Source organism: Oncorhynchus keta, chromosome 3, assembly GCF_023373465.1.
Source record: "Oncorhynchus keta strain PuntledgeMale-10-30-2019 chromosome 3, Oket_V2, whole genome shotgun sequence".
Lineage (NCBI taxonomy): Eukaryota > Metazoa > Chordata > Actinopteri > Salmoniformes > Salmonidae > Oncorhynchus > Oncorhynchus keta.
Window position 1 is genome coordinate 15,468,665 of NC_068423.1, and position 16,658 is coordinate 15,485,322.

General features: G+C 43.9%; 1 protein-coding gene across 3 annotated transcripts in view; it reads left to right on the forward strand.

Moving 5' to 3' along the window:
• Positions 1-1,029: 1,029 nt before the first annotated feature.
• Positions 1,030-16,658, forward strand: part of usp22 (ubiquitin specific peptidase 22) — a 33,144-nt gene continuing 17,515 nt past the window's right edge. The window contains exons 1-2 of one of the 3 annotated variants that reach the window (XM_035751142.2): positions 1,030-1,522; positions 14,833-14,965. In XM_035751142.2, the coding sequence (XP_035607035.1) occupies positions 1,403-1,522; positions 14,833-14,965 (253 nt within the window). In that variant the 5' untranslated portion in view covers positions 1,030-1,402. The remainder of the gene's footprint in view (positions 1,523-14,832; positions 14,966-16,658) is intronic. The other 2 variants (XM_035751147.2, XM_035751153.2) reach the window with 2 other exon arrangements.

The window sequence follows — 16,658 nt, forward strand, 5'->3', positions numbered from 1 at the left end:
GCCCGTACTTGAACCTGATTGAACATCCCTGGAGAGACATGAAGAAAGCTGTACAATGACACTCTCCATCCAACCTGACAGGACTAGAGACAATCTGCAGAGAAGAATGGGAGAAACTCCCCAAATACAGATGTGCCAAGCTTGTAGCGTCATACCTAAAAGACTTGAGGCTGTAATGGCTGCTAAAGCAAAGTACTGAGTAAAAGGTATGAATAGTTATATAAATGTTTTTGCTTTGTCATTATGGGTTATTGTGTGTAGATTGGTGAGAAACTATGTCATTGATTTTAGAAGTAAATGTGGAAAAAGTCGAGGGGTCTGAATACTTTCCTAATGCACAGTATGTTGACAACCCAATGTCATGCCTTTACACCAAACATGTGTTCTGGACGTGAATGCGTTTAAATATGGAAGATGTAACTGTATATTTTAGTCACAAATAAAAGGGATAGTTAAAATATTTGGTACAGTCAGTGTGATGTATTTAATGTATTTGCCACCAGTGCTTTTATGTAGCCAGTGGGAATCGCTTGACGGGCGGATGTGGTTTGTAATAAAGAATTGAGCCAATCAGTTTCCGCATAGGGGCAGGACATCATAGGGACACACCAAGGAGGAGAGTCGATTAAGCTGCACCGGGCGCCCATTTACCGGGTGAAAAGTGATTTGCATTAATTTTGGAACTAGGCTTTCTCACGGTCACGAGACAGTTGCCCCGTTTTGGCCGGTGAGGAAATAGGCTCAAACTCTGCTCTTCGGTTAAGTACGCGGAGCAGAGTATGATTCGGTGTTTCCACCTGCCTAAGTGGTTGCTTTTCATAGGAACGCATTATCTGCCTTACCAATTAAAACGAGTTTGAAAATTCGACATATTTCATGGAAAATATAACGAGACAACATTGACAGAGCGGCGCAAATTACTGTTCGATTTGAGCAGGTCGTGCACGGTTCCGCCCCGTGCATCGTAATATAATCCTCTCAATCAAAACCAGGTACCTCCTTTCCATTGGTCAGTAGAGGTATGAATGAGGTGGGGCTTGCCGCAAAGCTCGCGGTGTTCTGTTGAAATTCCATTGCCGACCATTAAAACAACGGACTAACAATTTACCGAAGTGGAGACAACGAGAAATAAGACAAAATGTTGGATTTAATTGCAGAAGAAATGTTAACATTCGGAAATAGGATTACTTAAGGATTGCATTGAAGTGGACTGCATTTTCCTCTGGTTTTGCCGTGGCTAGCTAACTCTCAAGCTAGCCGAATCTGAACAATCGGTAGCTAACCAGCCAGCTATCTAACGTAGCTAGCTAACTACAGTAACTAGACTTGTGTTATATGTAGTAGGACACGGACGGTGCACGTTTCATCGCTAAAAATACGCAAAACGAATGTTGTTTCTGTCATGAGTCCAGCCGGGTGCCCCCATGTGAACGGTTTCAAAGTGGATAACTGGAAACAGAATCTACGGGTTATTTACCAATGCTTTGTGTGGAGTGGATCTGCCGAAACCAGGAAACGCAAGGTAAAATGTTTAAACGCTAACGTTAGCTGACTAGCTCAGAACATGCTGCAGCAGACCCGCTCCTCAAGCGAACTGCCCTCGACGTCTCACAGGCTAGCTGTCGCACATCACTATGTCTAAGTAGCAAGTCACACAGGAAGAGGCAGCTCATACAAGTGTGTGACAGACCCTGGTTAGTCAATTAGCTATCGTAAACGTTAGGTCTAATTAGTGATATTTGCTACGGGTTACCACCATAACACGTATCAAACGTTGGCTCGGTAACGTTAACTAACCACAGTACACATTTTCAGGCATGTCTGTTTCTCTCGGCTTGGGCAGGTGCAGTTTTGGACAGGATATTGACACTGATGTGTGTGTGTGAGAGAGACCTTTAACATACTATCTAACCTCTTACGTCTCATGCATCACACAATCATGTGTGCCTGTAACCAGTCCCTACTCTGTTTACGGTGCTTGCATCCCCAGCGAGATACATTGCTTGTCCGCCTGGAAAGTATCTCCTAGGCTACACAGAAAATAAGTACATCTCAGCAATGTGCATGCTTCTTGAATAACATGAACACAGTACTTGGGTTATTTCATCCAAGTGTACAATTCCTTTGCTAGCTCTACTTTTCCGTGTGCCATCTGCGCTCGTCACCGGACGCCCCCGCGCAACGGTACAGACAGACAAAATACGATTATCTTATGTTCCTTATGAGTCAAGTACAGTCGGATCTGGGGATATTATATAACTAACGTAGTTAGCGATTGTAAAACATGTATATATATTACATGTGTGTCCATATCATGATAATTTAACCGATGCATCCATTGGCTACAGGGTGTGCGTATTAACACACAGTAGGAGAGAATCACCAAATATTTTTTTTTACCAATTTATTTTCAGACAGTTTTTGGAGATCATCTCTCAAAGCATATTCGGCTAGTCTGCATTAGAATTCTCGTGCAGTACAGTCTGTGTCCACGCAATGCGTCATATAGCTGCTCTCGTTCTAGCGAGACAAGAGCCTCCACTTGTTGGTGTCATTGTGTTGGTAGGCAGTGCATCGCCTACCATCTCCTCCGTTCACACACATTTTCAAAGGTTAGGGCGTCTTAAACCCACTAAGCGTTTTGCCCGAGTTCATCAAGTGATACTGAGAGGCTGCAGTGAAGGATTCACACAAGCAGGAAGCCAGCAATGTCTATTCTTGAGACCCAATCTACATATCATGTGTGTGGTTGGACTAACCCCAGGAGTTTGCATACCTTAGCCCTCATGTAACAGTATTGTCTGTTCAGTGCAGCCATGTAGATGCAGCAGGGGTGCAGGGCTCTACACTGAACTTTTTTTTTTATAAGGAGCACGTGTACGCCTAAAGTTGAAAAATGTAGTTGCACACACACATTTAGGAGCACAATGGAAAATATTTGAGGTAATGAAGCTAGAATCCTTGTCTGTTTCCCCCCCAGGCCTCTGTCTCTGTGGGTTCAAGGGTTTATTGGTGTCATGTGTACAGTGTAGCTTCCTTCCAAATGGTTTCAACGAGGTCGACCGATTATGATTTTTCAACCCCGATACCAATTATTGGAGGACCAAAAAAAAAAACGATTAATCGGCCGATAATAATAAAAAAGAATATATATATATATATGTGTGTATGTATTTGTAATAATGACTATTACAACAATACTGAATGAACACTTATATTAAGTTAAAATAATACATCAATAAAATCAATTTAGCCTCAAGTAAATAATGAAACATGTTAATTTTGGTTTAAATAATGCAAAAACAAAGTGTTGGAGAAGAAAGTAAAAGTGCAATATGTGCTATGTAAGAAAGCTAACGTTTCAGTTCCTTGCTCAGAATATGAGAACATATGAAAGCTGGTGGTTCTTTTCAACACGAGTCTTCAATATTCCCAGGTAAGTTTTTTCTTCCTTATACTGTATTATTGACTATGTTTTGTTCATTCCATGTGTAACTGTTGTTGTATGTGTCGAACTGCTATGCTTTATCTTGGCCAGGTCGCAGTTGCAAATGAGAACTTGTTCTCAACTAGCCTACCTGGTTAAATAATGGTAAAAAAAAAACGTTATTACGTAGTTATAATAGGACTATTTCTCTCTACCATTTGTATTACATTAACTTTTGACTATTGGATGTTCTTACAGGCACTTTAGTATTGCCAGTGTATCAGTATAGCTTCCGCCCCTCTCCTTGCTCCTCCCTGGGCTCGAACCAGCAGCACAACGACAATTGGCGCGCGCTAACTAGCTAGCCATTTGACTTTGGTTACACAAGCCTCATCTCGGGAGTTGATAGGCTTGAAATCATAAACAGCACAATGATTGACGCACAACGAAGAGCTGCTGGAAAACGCACGAAAGTGCTGTTTGAATGAATGTAATATTATCAACCATGTGTAGTTAACTAGTGATTATGATTGATTGTTTTTTTAACTTACCTTGGCTTACTGCATTCGCGTAACAGGCAGTCCTTGTGGAGTGCAACAAGAGAGGCAGGTCGTTATTGCGTTGGACATGTTAACTGTAAGGTTGCAAGATTGGATCCCCCGGGCTGACAAGGTGAATATCTGTCATTCTGCCCCTGAACAAGGCAGTTAACCCACTGTTCCTAGGCCGTCATTGAAAATAACAATGTGTTCTTAACTGACTTGCCTAGTTAAATAAAGATTAAATAAAAAATCGGGGACCAAAAATACCAATTTCCGATTGTTATGAAAACGTGAAATCGGCCCTAATTAATTGGCCATTCCGATTTAATCGGTCGACCTCTAGTTTCAACATTGTAACTGTTTCATCTCAGGGCCTTCAGCTTGCTCACCGCAACACACACACTGTAGCCAGTGTTTTGTAAGGTAAATGGTAACCATCTCACTATCTAAAAACATCATGAACAATTTTGTCCTTTTGAGTCCTCATCACTGGTTGTTTGAGTTGGGGATAGGCATGGGAACGGACGTCAACTCTAGATGTATTAAAACAATTAAATACTGTGATACTATTTAATGGAATGTGCTTGGTGGCTTGTCCCAGGATGAAAATAAAATAGTCTTGACTGTTCGAGGCACAAACAGATCTTCTCCCTGTCGGATCACTCAACAATGGTGTCTGTTTCTCGTATCGAAGGTAATGACTGAGTACAGAATACATGCATCCTACAAATAGAATGTCTGAGTTCAGAGAGTGTTGTCATATCCGAATAAGTGCTTCAACCAGTACCATGTGGCAGCTGTGAGCAGTCTACTCGGCTGCTTTTCTCCATCTGTTCTTTCTGCACATCTCCATCAGTTTTAATATGTTACTTAGCCGTGATGGCGAGCTAGAGTGTGCAGACAGGGATAGGGTTGGAGCGGCTTGCAGCGTGAGCCCAGTGGATGTGTATCTCCTGTAAGAACAAGCAGGCCAGTCTGACTTTGCTGTCACGCTGCCTCTGAGTGCCACTGCCATAGATGAAAAAGAGGGCACAGTGAGTCATCCTTACCCTCTCTCCCTTGTACCGCGAATTGGCGTAAGTTTATACAATTACATAAAACAATGTCGGGGGCAGTTTTTTAAATTTTGTCTTTAAAAAATGTATTTATTTTTTTACATCTCGTAGGCTGCAAATTGTTGGTTTGATAACAAACAATCCTGTTAAGTCATGTTACTTGGCTAGCAAGCTAACCACATGGGACCTTGGCTATGCACACATTTGGATGGCACAGAAAACGGGATAGAGAACCTACTCAGATGCTTCAAAGGTAGGATACATATGCCTAGTGTATTTCAAAGATAAATCTGAGTCAAATCAATCTCTCGTTCTGGTGTTAAATTGTTTGGTGCCTACCTTTTGGTGTCTGTGCGAACTAGAATGACTGCTGTGTGTGTGAGGGAGAAAAAGAGCGAGAGATTGTAGGCTGTTTAAAGTTGTCTGAAGAGTAGGCTAAAGATGGTTTCATATTTTTTTCCCCTGCCCCAATGAAAATGTAGCTGATTTATGCATTTATATTCCTTACAACATTCCTCCTGCCCAATCACAGGTAGCCTTCGGATATGAGTAAATCAGCTATTTTCAGCAATAGCCTTTTCTCTTATACAGAGAAAATGTGAAGTTAAATTCATTGTGTTGTATTAAGGACATGTGTGAATACCAGGGAAAGACTTTAGTGCAGCACACATGCAGAATGTATGGAAAACAGGCATCTGGGGCAGGGCAACCCATGTGATATTTGGCCTGATATCACATTGTTAGTAAAATGTTGGTATAGTGACAACCTCACTCTGATAATAGGCCATTTTTCTTGTAGTTTAACAAATATATATATATATTTTTTTTTGTTTTGTGTGTTTATGTGCTAAACCATCAGTTAGCATCCCTGCTTTCTAGTTGTTTGACTCCACGCCACCCCATCTTGCGTTAGGCCGGGAATCTATATTTAACCATGTGTGGCATGGTAATCTCAACCCACCTGTCCACTGGGTGGTGGTGTGTTATGGGGAGACCTGTGTTCAGAGCTGTCAATGACCAGGCTTGGTGTGTTTAATCAGGGCTGACGCGGCGATCTGAGGTTGTGGAATGGCAGCGACAGACTGATTATCTATTGTTTTTTTTCTTACCCCCCCTCTTTCTGTCAAGTTCTTTCTCTACCTCTTTCTTTCTCCTTCAGCTCTCCTTTCATACCCCCCCCCCACCATGCAGTCACCCTGCTCCATGGATACCTCAATTAGGGTTAGCGGAGTGAGTGATGCAGGGATGAGGAGAAAACAAACGGATCGACCATCTGGGCTGGACATCCTAATGAGCAGTTGATTGTATCATCAGTCTGTTTAAACGCCTCATTTCTTTCCTGAGAGAGAACAGACTCACAGAGGTGACAATGGCACCCAGGTCGTGTTCACTAAGGCACACCGTAGCCAAACCCTTTGAAACAGGAATGTATTAAAATAACTGCAGGTATTACCTCCCTGTATCACCTTTTCAAACCTGTTCCATGCCTCAACCTCGTCATTCTCTTATGATACTGCCAGTGCCCACCTCCTAAAGCCTATGAAGGCTGCTCCATTGAAGCAGTTGTTTTGAACGCACCTTGGTGCTGTCCTCATCACCGCCTTTGACCAGCCACTCTATGCCCCATTAACTTTCAATTTCGCTCGCATGAAATCTTCAGGCACATGGGTCTTTTGAGCGATCTGATTGTTGAGGAAAGCCTAGTGCCTAATACCTATGGTCAAAATCATAACCGTAATTCGACCATGTGTCCCTCCCATCTAACTCTTTCTCTAGAGAAACCTTCAAATCTAAGTTTATTTGTCACGTACAGGTGCAGTGAAATGCTTGTAATACTAGCTCCAACAGTGTAGGAGAATGTCTAGCAAATGCAACACAAATAATAAAAACATTTAAACGCATGTCAGATTCCAGAATGTAAATGTATGTGTGTGTATACAGGATATCATTTGGAAAATAAAATATGTACAGTAGTAGGTATATTGGTGACTGATGTCCAGACAGTAATATAAATAGTACCGGAAGTGATCAGTGTTCAATGACTATATATATTGTATTCAGAGTACCTTTTCCACATTTTGTTATGTTACAGCCTTATTCTAAAATGTATTAAATATTTGTTTTTTTTCTCATCAATCTACATACACTACCCCATAATGACAAAGTGTAAACAGGTGGACTTCAAGTTGTAGAAACATCTCAAGGATGATCAATGGAAACCGGATGTACTTGAGCTCTATTTCAAGTCTCATAGCAAAGGGTCTGAACTTAAGTAAATAAGGTATTTCTGTTTTTTATAAATGAAAATGTACTGAACCTGTTTTCACTGTCATTGAGGTATTTTGTGTAGCTGGATGGGGGGGAATTATTTAATCCATTTTAGAATAAGGCTATAACAAAATGTGGGAAAAGTCAGGGGGTCTGAACTTTCTGAATGCACTGTACATGGAGCATTAGTCTCAAGGTGCAGGGCAGAGTACTGGGCAGGTAGCTGGCTAGTGATGTCTGTTCAACGGTCTGATGGCCTGGTGATAGAAGCTGTCTGTCAGTCCTGGTGCACTTCAATGTGTAGGCTAGGTTTAGTGCTTGATTCAGAGGACCATGGCCCGTCAAGGAATTCACTCAATCCATTGTCGAACGTCCTGTTTTAATGACCCTCCGTCCTCCATGGGATTTTTTTTTTTCTCATTTTGTCTGTCATAGTTGAAGTGTACCTATGATGAAAATTACAGGCCTCTCATCTTTTTAAGTGGGAGAACTTGCACAATTGGTGGCTGACTAAATCCTTTTTTGCCCCACTGTACCTAAAATATTGAGTACTGAGTAACGTATCTGAATACTTATGTTAATGTGATATTTCTGTTTTTTTTTTTTAAAATAAATTTCTCAAACCTGTTTTTGCTTTCTCATTATGGGGTATTGTGTGTAGATTGATTGGGGGGGGGGTCAATAATCCATTTTAGAATAAGGCTGTATCAAAAAGTGAAGGAGTCATTACTTTCCAAGTGCACTGTATATACAAAGGTATGTGGAAACCCCTTCAAATGAGTGGATTCGGCTATTTCAGCCACACCTGTTTCTGACAGGTGTATAAAATCGAGCACACAGCCATGCAATCTCCAAAGACAAATATTGGCAGGTTGATGGATTATCTTGGCAGGGGAGAAATGCTCACTGACAGGGATGTAAATACATTTGTGCACAACATTTGGGAGAAAGTTTTTGTATGAATGGAACATTTCTGGAATCTTTCATTTCAGCTCATGAAACATGGGACCAACACTTTACGTGTTACGTTCATCATTTTTGTTCAGTATACTACCTCTGAGCTATAGCCAAAGAATAGGTATTCCATTTTTGTTTACTTTAGATTTCGGATGAAGATGGATTCTTCTCAGTAAAGTTTATTGAGAGAAGGAACTGAGGGTTAGCAAATGTTCAAGCGCAAACCAACTATGCTGCATGGCCTTTGTCATCCAAGGGTCTATCCCCTGTTCTCAACTCCATTTATCCTTCTCTCTCTTTCTCGCTTTCTCTTCCCCCATCTCTCGGGCACATCTTATTGCTTTCTATCCCATCATGCCTTGCACTTCACAGCCATGCTGGCTCACAGCAGCAAGCTCGCCTCATCTGCATGCGTTTGAACTGTCACTATTCATCCTCTGCTGCCACGTCCTCCCCCTCTTTCTCTCTAGGTCCCTCACTCTCTCTTTCTCTTCTCTCCAAGTCACCCTCCATATTTCACATTATCCCTCTGCAGCAGTATGCCTTCCATTCCATATACCCAACTCGTCACAATGGATTCAGGGTATGGTGGCCCTAGCCGTCAGTTATGTGTAAGATGTTCTAGCCCAGTTTTCCCCGTCTGTCTGTCTCTCGGTCCGAGCAGGACCGTAAGTAACTGTCTTTGTTGGTCAGTACACTGAGGATCTCTCCATCGGCCTGCTGCTCGCCTGTTATGTTTGTGTAGTTGGCACTGTCGCACTTCCTCTGACTAGCCCCCTTTCCATCTCACTGCATCATGCTCCATCACCAACACAGAGCAGCCCTTCTCTCACTCCGGCCCAGCCAAAGTCTGATGTCATCCCGGAAGAAGACCAATCAACATTCTTAGGCCACTCACTCTTGTCCAGTTCCACTTCCACAGTCACCCTCAGGATCTAGGTGTGTGTGTGTGTGTGTGTTCAACTAAAAAGCTTCAGCATGAATGGGTTTGTATCGTGTGTTTGATGTATCAGTGTATAGCGAGCCAGCAGCAGTCTTGTAAGAGGAAGCTGCTCTGTCTTTAGCCCTCTTTATTAGATGATCTGTTCAGGGGGCACCGCTGCGATGGATACACCTCCTTATAGGATATTAACACCAACAGAAAAGGGTGTTGACAACACTACCATACTCTGGCTTTGTGTTCAGTACGGTGTGTAACTTTGAAAATCGGCGGAAACTGTACTGCGCTGAACGGCCAGTTGGAAAATGTTGATTATGGTACGCTTAACTTTTTCAAATTGGGTAATAATACAGTTGCTTTGTCAAACAACGCGTGCGTTACTTTCACAATCCTATCTCTACCGGGTGAGTGTTTCTGTGATTTGGTCAGTTTTCAAGCTAGCAGAGAAATGCCATGACAGCTGCTCTCCATAAAAATGTATAGAGGGTGCACCACTGATCTCTGCCATTGATCACTTTTGTGATAGCAAAGCCCATAGAGCTTTCCTGTGTATTGGCAAGTGTGCCCTCTATATCTCTATGGGTCTGTGTTTGAGATGTTAACTGCCTAAAATATGTTTGACTGGTCATGTTTATCGGGCTAGGTTCATTTTAGCTTTATGTAGCTAGTTTGTATAACGTGTGTACTCGTTATTCGTCATGCATCTTATTTATCACACACGTACAGCATACAGAGAACCTGTTTTGAGGAGCGGAATTGCCCATCACCTCAGACTGCATGAGAGCAGGCCCTCAAAGCTGGTACTGGAAGTGAAACGTGCTTTTATAAGCCCGGTCATTGTGCAAGAATGAACACACGATTGCATTTAGAATTGTTAACTGTTTTGATGGCTATGATCTTTAAAAAGGGCGATTTTAAATTATTTTATTTATTTAAAAAAAAAGTGTTATTTTTATCTCAACTGGTAATTAAAGCGTGCCTGCCATTGGAGTGCGTAGGCTATAGCTTTTGTACAGTTGACTATCAGCCATCACTTTATCATGTGACCTTGATGCTGTATAGTTTGAAACCTGAACATTTTACTTCAAATAGTGAGAAATGTCTTCTTAACTTGCTTCAAAGTAACCAAAATCCAACCATTAAAAATGTAGAGGCTTTAAAGACTTCCTCATGCCATTTTAACCAGCATTTCTCTCTTGAAGGGTGTGTGAATATGTATTTTACCTTTTTTATTTAACCTTTTAACTAGGCAAGTCGGTTAAGAACAAATTCTTATTCATAATGACGGCCTACACCAGCCAGACCCGGACGATGCTGGGCCAATTGTGCGCCGCCCTAATGGACTCCCAATCACGGCTGGTTGTGATACAGCCTGGATTCGAACCAGGGAGTCTGTAGTGATGCCTCAAGCACTGAGATGCAGTGGCGTAGACCGCTGCACCACTCAGGAGACCAAGAAAAGAGAAAATGGGAGAGGGACAAAATGGGAGAGGGACAGAGGATGGGGAATGCAGATGGCTGAAGTGAAGAGCACGATGAGAGGAACAGACGGAAAGGAAGAAAGAAGAGGGGGAGTGAACAGTGGAGGAGAGATCTCAAAGGATGTGTGAGGACAAGCTGTGAGTCTGGGACAGACTGAGGGAGAGGGAGGCTGAGAGCAGCTGTACTGCAGTGCAGAACACTGTGTGTGTGTGTGTGTCAGACTAGGGGTGTGTGTATTTCCTCTGTTTTATGAAGATAACCTGATCCTAGGTCTTTGGCTGGATTATATTACTCAAACAAAAAAATGAGGAGGAATGCATTGTTCTTCCAGTCATTTTGCAGATTCCACATCCTGTGTTCTACCTCTCACGTCTTGCTGCTTTTACTCCCCTTTGCTCCCGCCCTCTTTCTACATCCCCCGCTCCCCGTTGCTCCCGCCCTCTCTTTCCACATCCCCCGCTCCCCTTTGCTCCCTCCCTCTCTTTCTACATCTCCCGCTCCCCGTTGCTCCCGTCCTCTCTTTCTAGATCCCCGCTCCCCTTTGCTCCCTCCCTCTCTTTCTACATCCCCTGCTCCCCTTTGCTCCCGTACTCTCTTTCTACATCCCCTGCTCCCCTTTGCTCCCGTACTCTCTTTCTACATCCCCGCTCCCCTTTGCTCCCGTCCTCTCTTTCTACATCCCCCGCTCTACTTTGCTCCCCGTCCTCTCTTTCTACATCCCTGCTCTACTTTGCTCCCGTCCTCTCTTTCTACATCCCTGCTCTACTTTGCTCCCGACCTCTCTTTCTACATCCCTGCTCTACTTTGCTCCCGTCCTCTTTCTACATCCCTGCTCCCCTTTGCTCCCGTCCTCTTTCTACATCCCTGCTCTACTTTGCTCCCTCCCTCTCTTTCTACATCCCCCGCTCCCCTTTGCTCCCGTCCTCTCTTTCTACATCCCTGCTCTACTTTGCTCCCGACCTCTCTTTCTACATCCCTGCTCTACTTTGCTCCCGTCCTCTTTCTACATCCCTGCTCCCCTTTGCTCCCGTCCTCTTTCTACATCCCTGCTCTACTTTGCTCCCTCCCTCTCTTTCTACATCCCCCGCTCCCCTTTGCTCCCGTCCTCTCTTTCTACATCCCTGCTCTACTTTGCTCCCGTCCTCTCTTTCTACATCCCTGCTCTACTTTGCTCCCGACCTCTCTTTCTACATCCCCCGCTCTACTTTGCTCCCTCCCTCTCTTCGTCTCCCTCTCTGGTCTGGCGGAGATCAGCTGCTGAGTCTCAAGGCTCTGCTTAGATTAGGCAGGATTGACTTTGGCATCCCTCTTTCTTTCCCTCTATCACTCCTCTTCGCTCCTTTCCACCCTGCTCTAGTCTTGTTTTCTCTCTCACACACGCACTGTGATTGTGCTTTCACTGCTGCTCACCAACTGCGTTGTGTGATGATTTTTTTTTTGAGGCTGAGGCAATAAAGGTGTGAAGATGTCCCTGTGATCTCTCGGCTCACTCAGGTGGCGTGCCGCTAGGGACACCCTGGCAGGACAGCTTTAACACGGCGACATGGTCTCGTTGCATAAATGGGGTGCAAAATGGTACAGCAGAGAAACCGTGACAGTAAGGTTACCCTAACGGCAGCATAAAGAAAAGGGATCCAAAGATCTAGGTTAGTGGTTACTAAACAGCCGGTCGACTCATTGATCTCCAAGGCATTCCGAGTCTGGGGGGGAAATCCAGACGCATCATACGGGCTATCGAGCTGAAGCATCTGTTTGTAGAACATTTTCTCACCCCCAAATATGGTAGTGGGAGGAAGTCCAGTAGTGGGAGAAGATGGAGCTTCTGATCATTTTGTCATCGAAGAAACATCTTATCCCAATACATTTTCCTGTTCCCAAAACGATACTGAAATAAATGTTAATAAACGCAATGTAGTGTTGGTCTCATTTTTCATGAGCTAAAATAAAAGATCCCAGAAATGTTCAATGTGCGCAAAAAGCTTCTCAAATTTTGTGCCAAATTTGTTTACATCCCTGTTAGTGAGCATGTCTCCATTGCCAAGAATATCCACCCACCTAACAGGTGTGGCATATCAAGAAGCCGATTAAACAGAATGAGACAGGTGCATCTTGTGCTGGGGACAATAAAAGGCCACTCTAAAATGTGCAGTTTTGTCACACAATGCCACAATGTCTCAAGTTGAGGGAGCGTGCAATTGACATGCTGACTGCAGGAATGTCCACCAAAGCTATTGCCAGAGAATTTAATGTTAATTTCTCTACCATAAGCCGCCCCCAGCGTTGATTTTATTGAATTTTGGCAGTACATCCAACCAACCTCACTACTGTAAACAACATGTAGCCACCCGGACAACTGATGAAGCTGTGGGTTTGCCAAACTGAAGAATTTCTGCACAAACTGTCACAACCCGCCTCTAGGAAGCTCATCTCCGTGTTATCCAGCAATATCCAGCAACTTTGCACAGCCGTTGAAGAGGAGTGGGACAACATTCCACAGGCCACAATCAATAACCTGATCAACTCTATGTGAAAGAGATGTGTTGCGCTGCAAGCAGTGGTCTTACCAGACACTGACTGGTTTTCTGATCCACACTACTTTCCTAGCTTAAAACATTTTTTTGTTTATCTGTGACCAACAGACACACATCTCTATTCTCAGTTGTGAAATCCATAGATTAGGGGCTAATTACTTTATTTCAATTTACTGATTTCCTTCTATGAGCTGTAACTCAGTAAAGTCTTTTGAAATTGTTGCATTTAAAAAAATAAAAAAAACATTTTGTTCAGTAGAATTTGTTTACGAGTGCACTAAATTTGATAGATTTAACACTGAGCCAAAGTTTATTTTTTATTTTTTTAATTGCATTGTTTAGTACTGCAAGGTTGAATTGAGTATGTGCACTTCACTGAGAAAATATGCAAATACTTGATACAACACGCCAATAGGATCTCGCTAGCTTGTGCTTGGCTTTGTCCACCGCCTTGCTTGTTCTGCACGTTATGGTTAATTTGCTCCTACTGTAAATGACTACATTTATCCCTTCAGTAGCGGGGAAAGCCTCCGTGAACATGGTGTACGGCGTAATGAAATATGTCACAACGTGTACGGGGCATTAGCAGAGGGGGAGAGCTGAAGTGCGGTCTGAATTTGAGAGGTGGACCCCTGATGCTCTCCTTCCGCTGAGACTGACCGTCAGATGCAGACACCAGCATTCCAGTAAAATAAAGAAAACTAATTATTTCAATTTATGCTCATTTAAGCTGGGCCTCACAAGTAATACAACAAATCTATTACCAGTCTGATTATATACCTAAGGTTTTTAAAAATAGAATTTCAAAATGGTTTGAGAAGAACAACATTGGTAGGGCAATTCAAGCATAGCCAACAGACAGTGATAATGTATTGGGCATATAGCCTACTGCACAAATCTCACTGCTCCAGAACGGCTTTTACATAGGTTGTTGCATAGGCTTACTTTTTTAAAGTCCCATGTTTACATTTAAAAATATATATTTTAAATACAAAATATGAGGGGTTGATCTAGGCCTGCATTTCGTGACCTAGACCTTCTAGGTCTATTTCAAGAGCAGGTTCAAGACAATGACGTGTATAAACCCTGGCTGACTGACAGGGGGCACTTTTATTGAAGCCACAACGCATATGGGTACTCCTGTGTCACATATGGGTACTCCTCATATGGTTACTCCTCTAGTGGACTCGTGATCTCCAGACTGACGATGTCATTGGTATGGGAAAAGAGAGATTTGGCAGGTGTGGGAGCTGCTGATCTGGCAACCCTGTTGTCAATCTTCTCCACCCTGCCAAAGGTGCAGAGATTAGGCAAGGACAGTGAAACTAAACATGTCAGCTGAAAATTGCACGCTGGCTTTCTCTCTCTATGAAAAAGGCATTTGTTGTTAGCCCTCAATCCCTTTCCGTCTCAGAGATGCCAGGTGTGCAACCTAGCCTGTTTGCTGAAAAGATCGTAAAGAACAATGTCAATTTTCTCCTCATTCCGTTGATGGCTGCCCATAGTCACTAAACTGTCTAAATCCAGTCTAATTGACTTACCAGCTTCTTCGTGAGTTTAGGATGGTAACGATGCTTTTGGCTTCTCTGTTAGTGATCCTCAACCTGTGGCCCTCTCTCGCCCCCTGCAGGCCAAGTCGTGTATCTGTCACATGTGCGGCGCCCACCTGAACCGGCTCCACTCCTGCCTCTCCTGCGTCTTCTTCGGCTGCTTCACCAAGAAACACATTCACGAGCACGCCAAAAGCAAACGACACAATCTAGGTAAGATGATCACAAGCACGACAACCGACAACCCTGCTTATGAGAACGTCACAGCAAAGAGCTGTGTCGCTCCGCCCCTATGGACCACAGCCTGAGTCCCACCGTCTCAGCCCTGCCCTCCGAGAGGAGAGGCCATAGAACATCTGCTCTGCTCCACTGCCTCAGTCTCCTAACACATTCATATTCAACACATCGGACCTGATCAGCACCATTAGCACCGCCACAACACACCGCCCACTGCCAGATCTCCCCCCCAAAAAAACCATCAAAGACCACTAATTACCCCCTCTGCTTAACGAGGTAGGCCTTGGCTGCCCCTCTGCCGCCTCTATTCACACAAGTAGCTAATTCTACTGTTGTGGAGGAGGGTAATAAAGCACGCAGCCTGCTTCATGAAGCAGGGAGATGGTAATTTAACACAGTGGCCTTTTGTTCTCCTCAAGGGAAAGCATGAAGATGAGAGAAATCACTGCTTTCTTTTAATGGCAAAACCCCAAATGATCACCCAGAGACCCCGTGTCAAGCTGAACGTGTCAACACACTTTGTTACTGCTGTTGCCGGCATTCACCAAATCCTTATGGAACTTAATCACAACACAATACAACACCCCAGGACTATTCCCCAGGAGCTATTGAATGTCACCTGTGTATTTGGTCCCACCTAGACTCTAGGCACCAATGAGTTGTTTTCTGCTGCTAGGTCAGTGCATTGCAGACCAGGGTCTAATTGGCCTTGTCCTCTTCCTTTTTTCAATACTGTGCGACTGCACTGCAACACAAAGTAATGGGCCTCCGGCTCGGAGCTAGGATAGGATATACACTCAGTTTATGTGGTACACTAATCTAGTGCCAGCTCGGACCCCCCCCTGCCTCCAGAACAGCCTGAATTCTCAGTGCATGGATTCTACAAGGGATGTTGGTCCATGCTGACGTGATGACATCATGCAGTTTCTGCAGATTGGACAGCGGTACACCACCAGCCTGTACTGTTCACACCAGGAAAGATGGGTCAATGGACTCATGCAGCCTACGCCAAATCCTGACTCTGCCATCAGCAAGACGCAACAGGAACCGGCATTTGTCGGACCAGCCAATGTTTTTCCACTCCTCAATTGTCCGGTGTTGACTGCGTGCCCACTGGAGTCGCTTCTTGTTTGTACCTGCTAGGAGTGGGACCCAGTGTGGTAGTCTGCTGCAATATCCCATCTGGGACAAGGATCGACAAGTTGTGTGTTCTGAGATGCTGTTCTGCACACCATTGTTGTCCTGCGCCTGTTGACTTGCACGATTCTTGCCGTTCTCCTTCGACCACTGTTTTCGCCCACAGGACTGCCACTGACTGGATGTGTGTTTGTCGCACCATTCTGGGTAAATGCTAGACACTGTCGTGTGTGAAAAGCCCAGACGGCCGGCTGTTTCTGAGATACTGAATCTGGCATGGCTGGCACCGATTATCATACCACGCCCAGTCACTTAGGTCACTCATTTTGCCCATTCTAACGGTCAATGGGACAGTAACTTAATGCCTGTCTGCCTGCTTTATATAGCAAGCCACGGCCACGTGACTGTCTGTAGGAGAGTTTTTTTTTGTGAACGAGGTGGTGTTCCTAATTAACTGTCCACTGAGTGTGTGTGTGGCAATTGCTTTTCTCTTCCCAATATAGGGAATAATGGACAAAAGTTATTGTGCCAT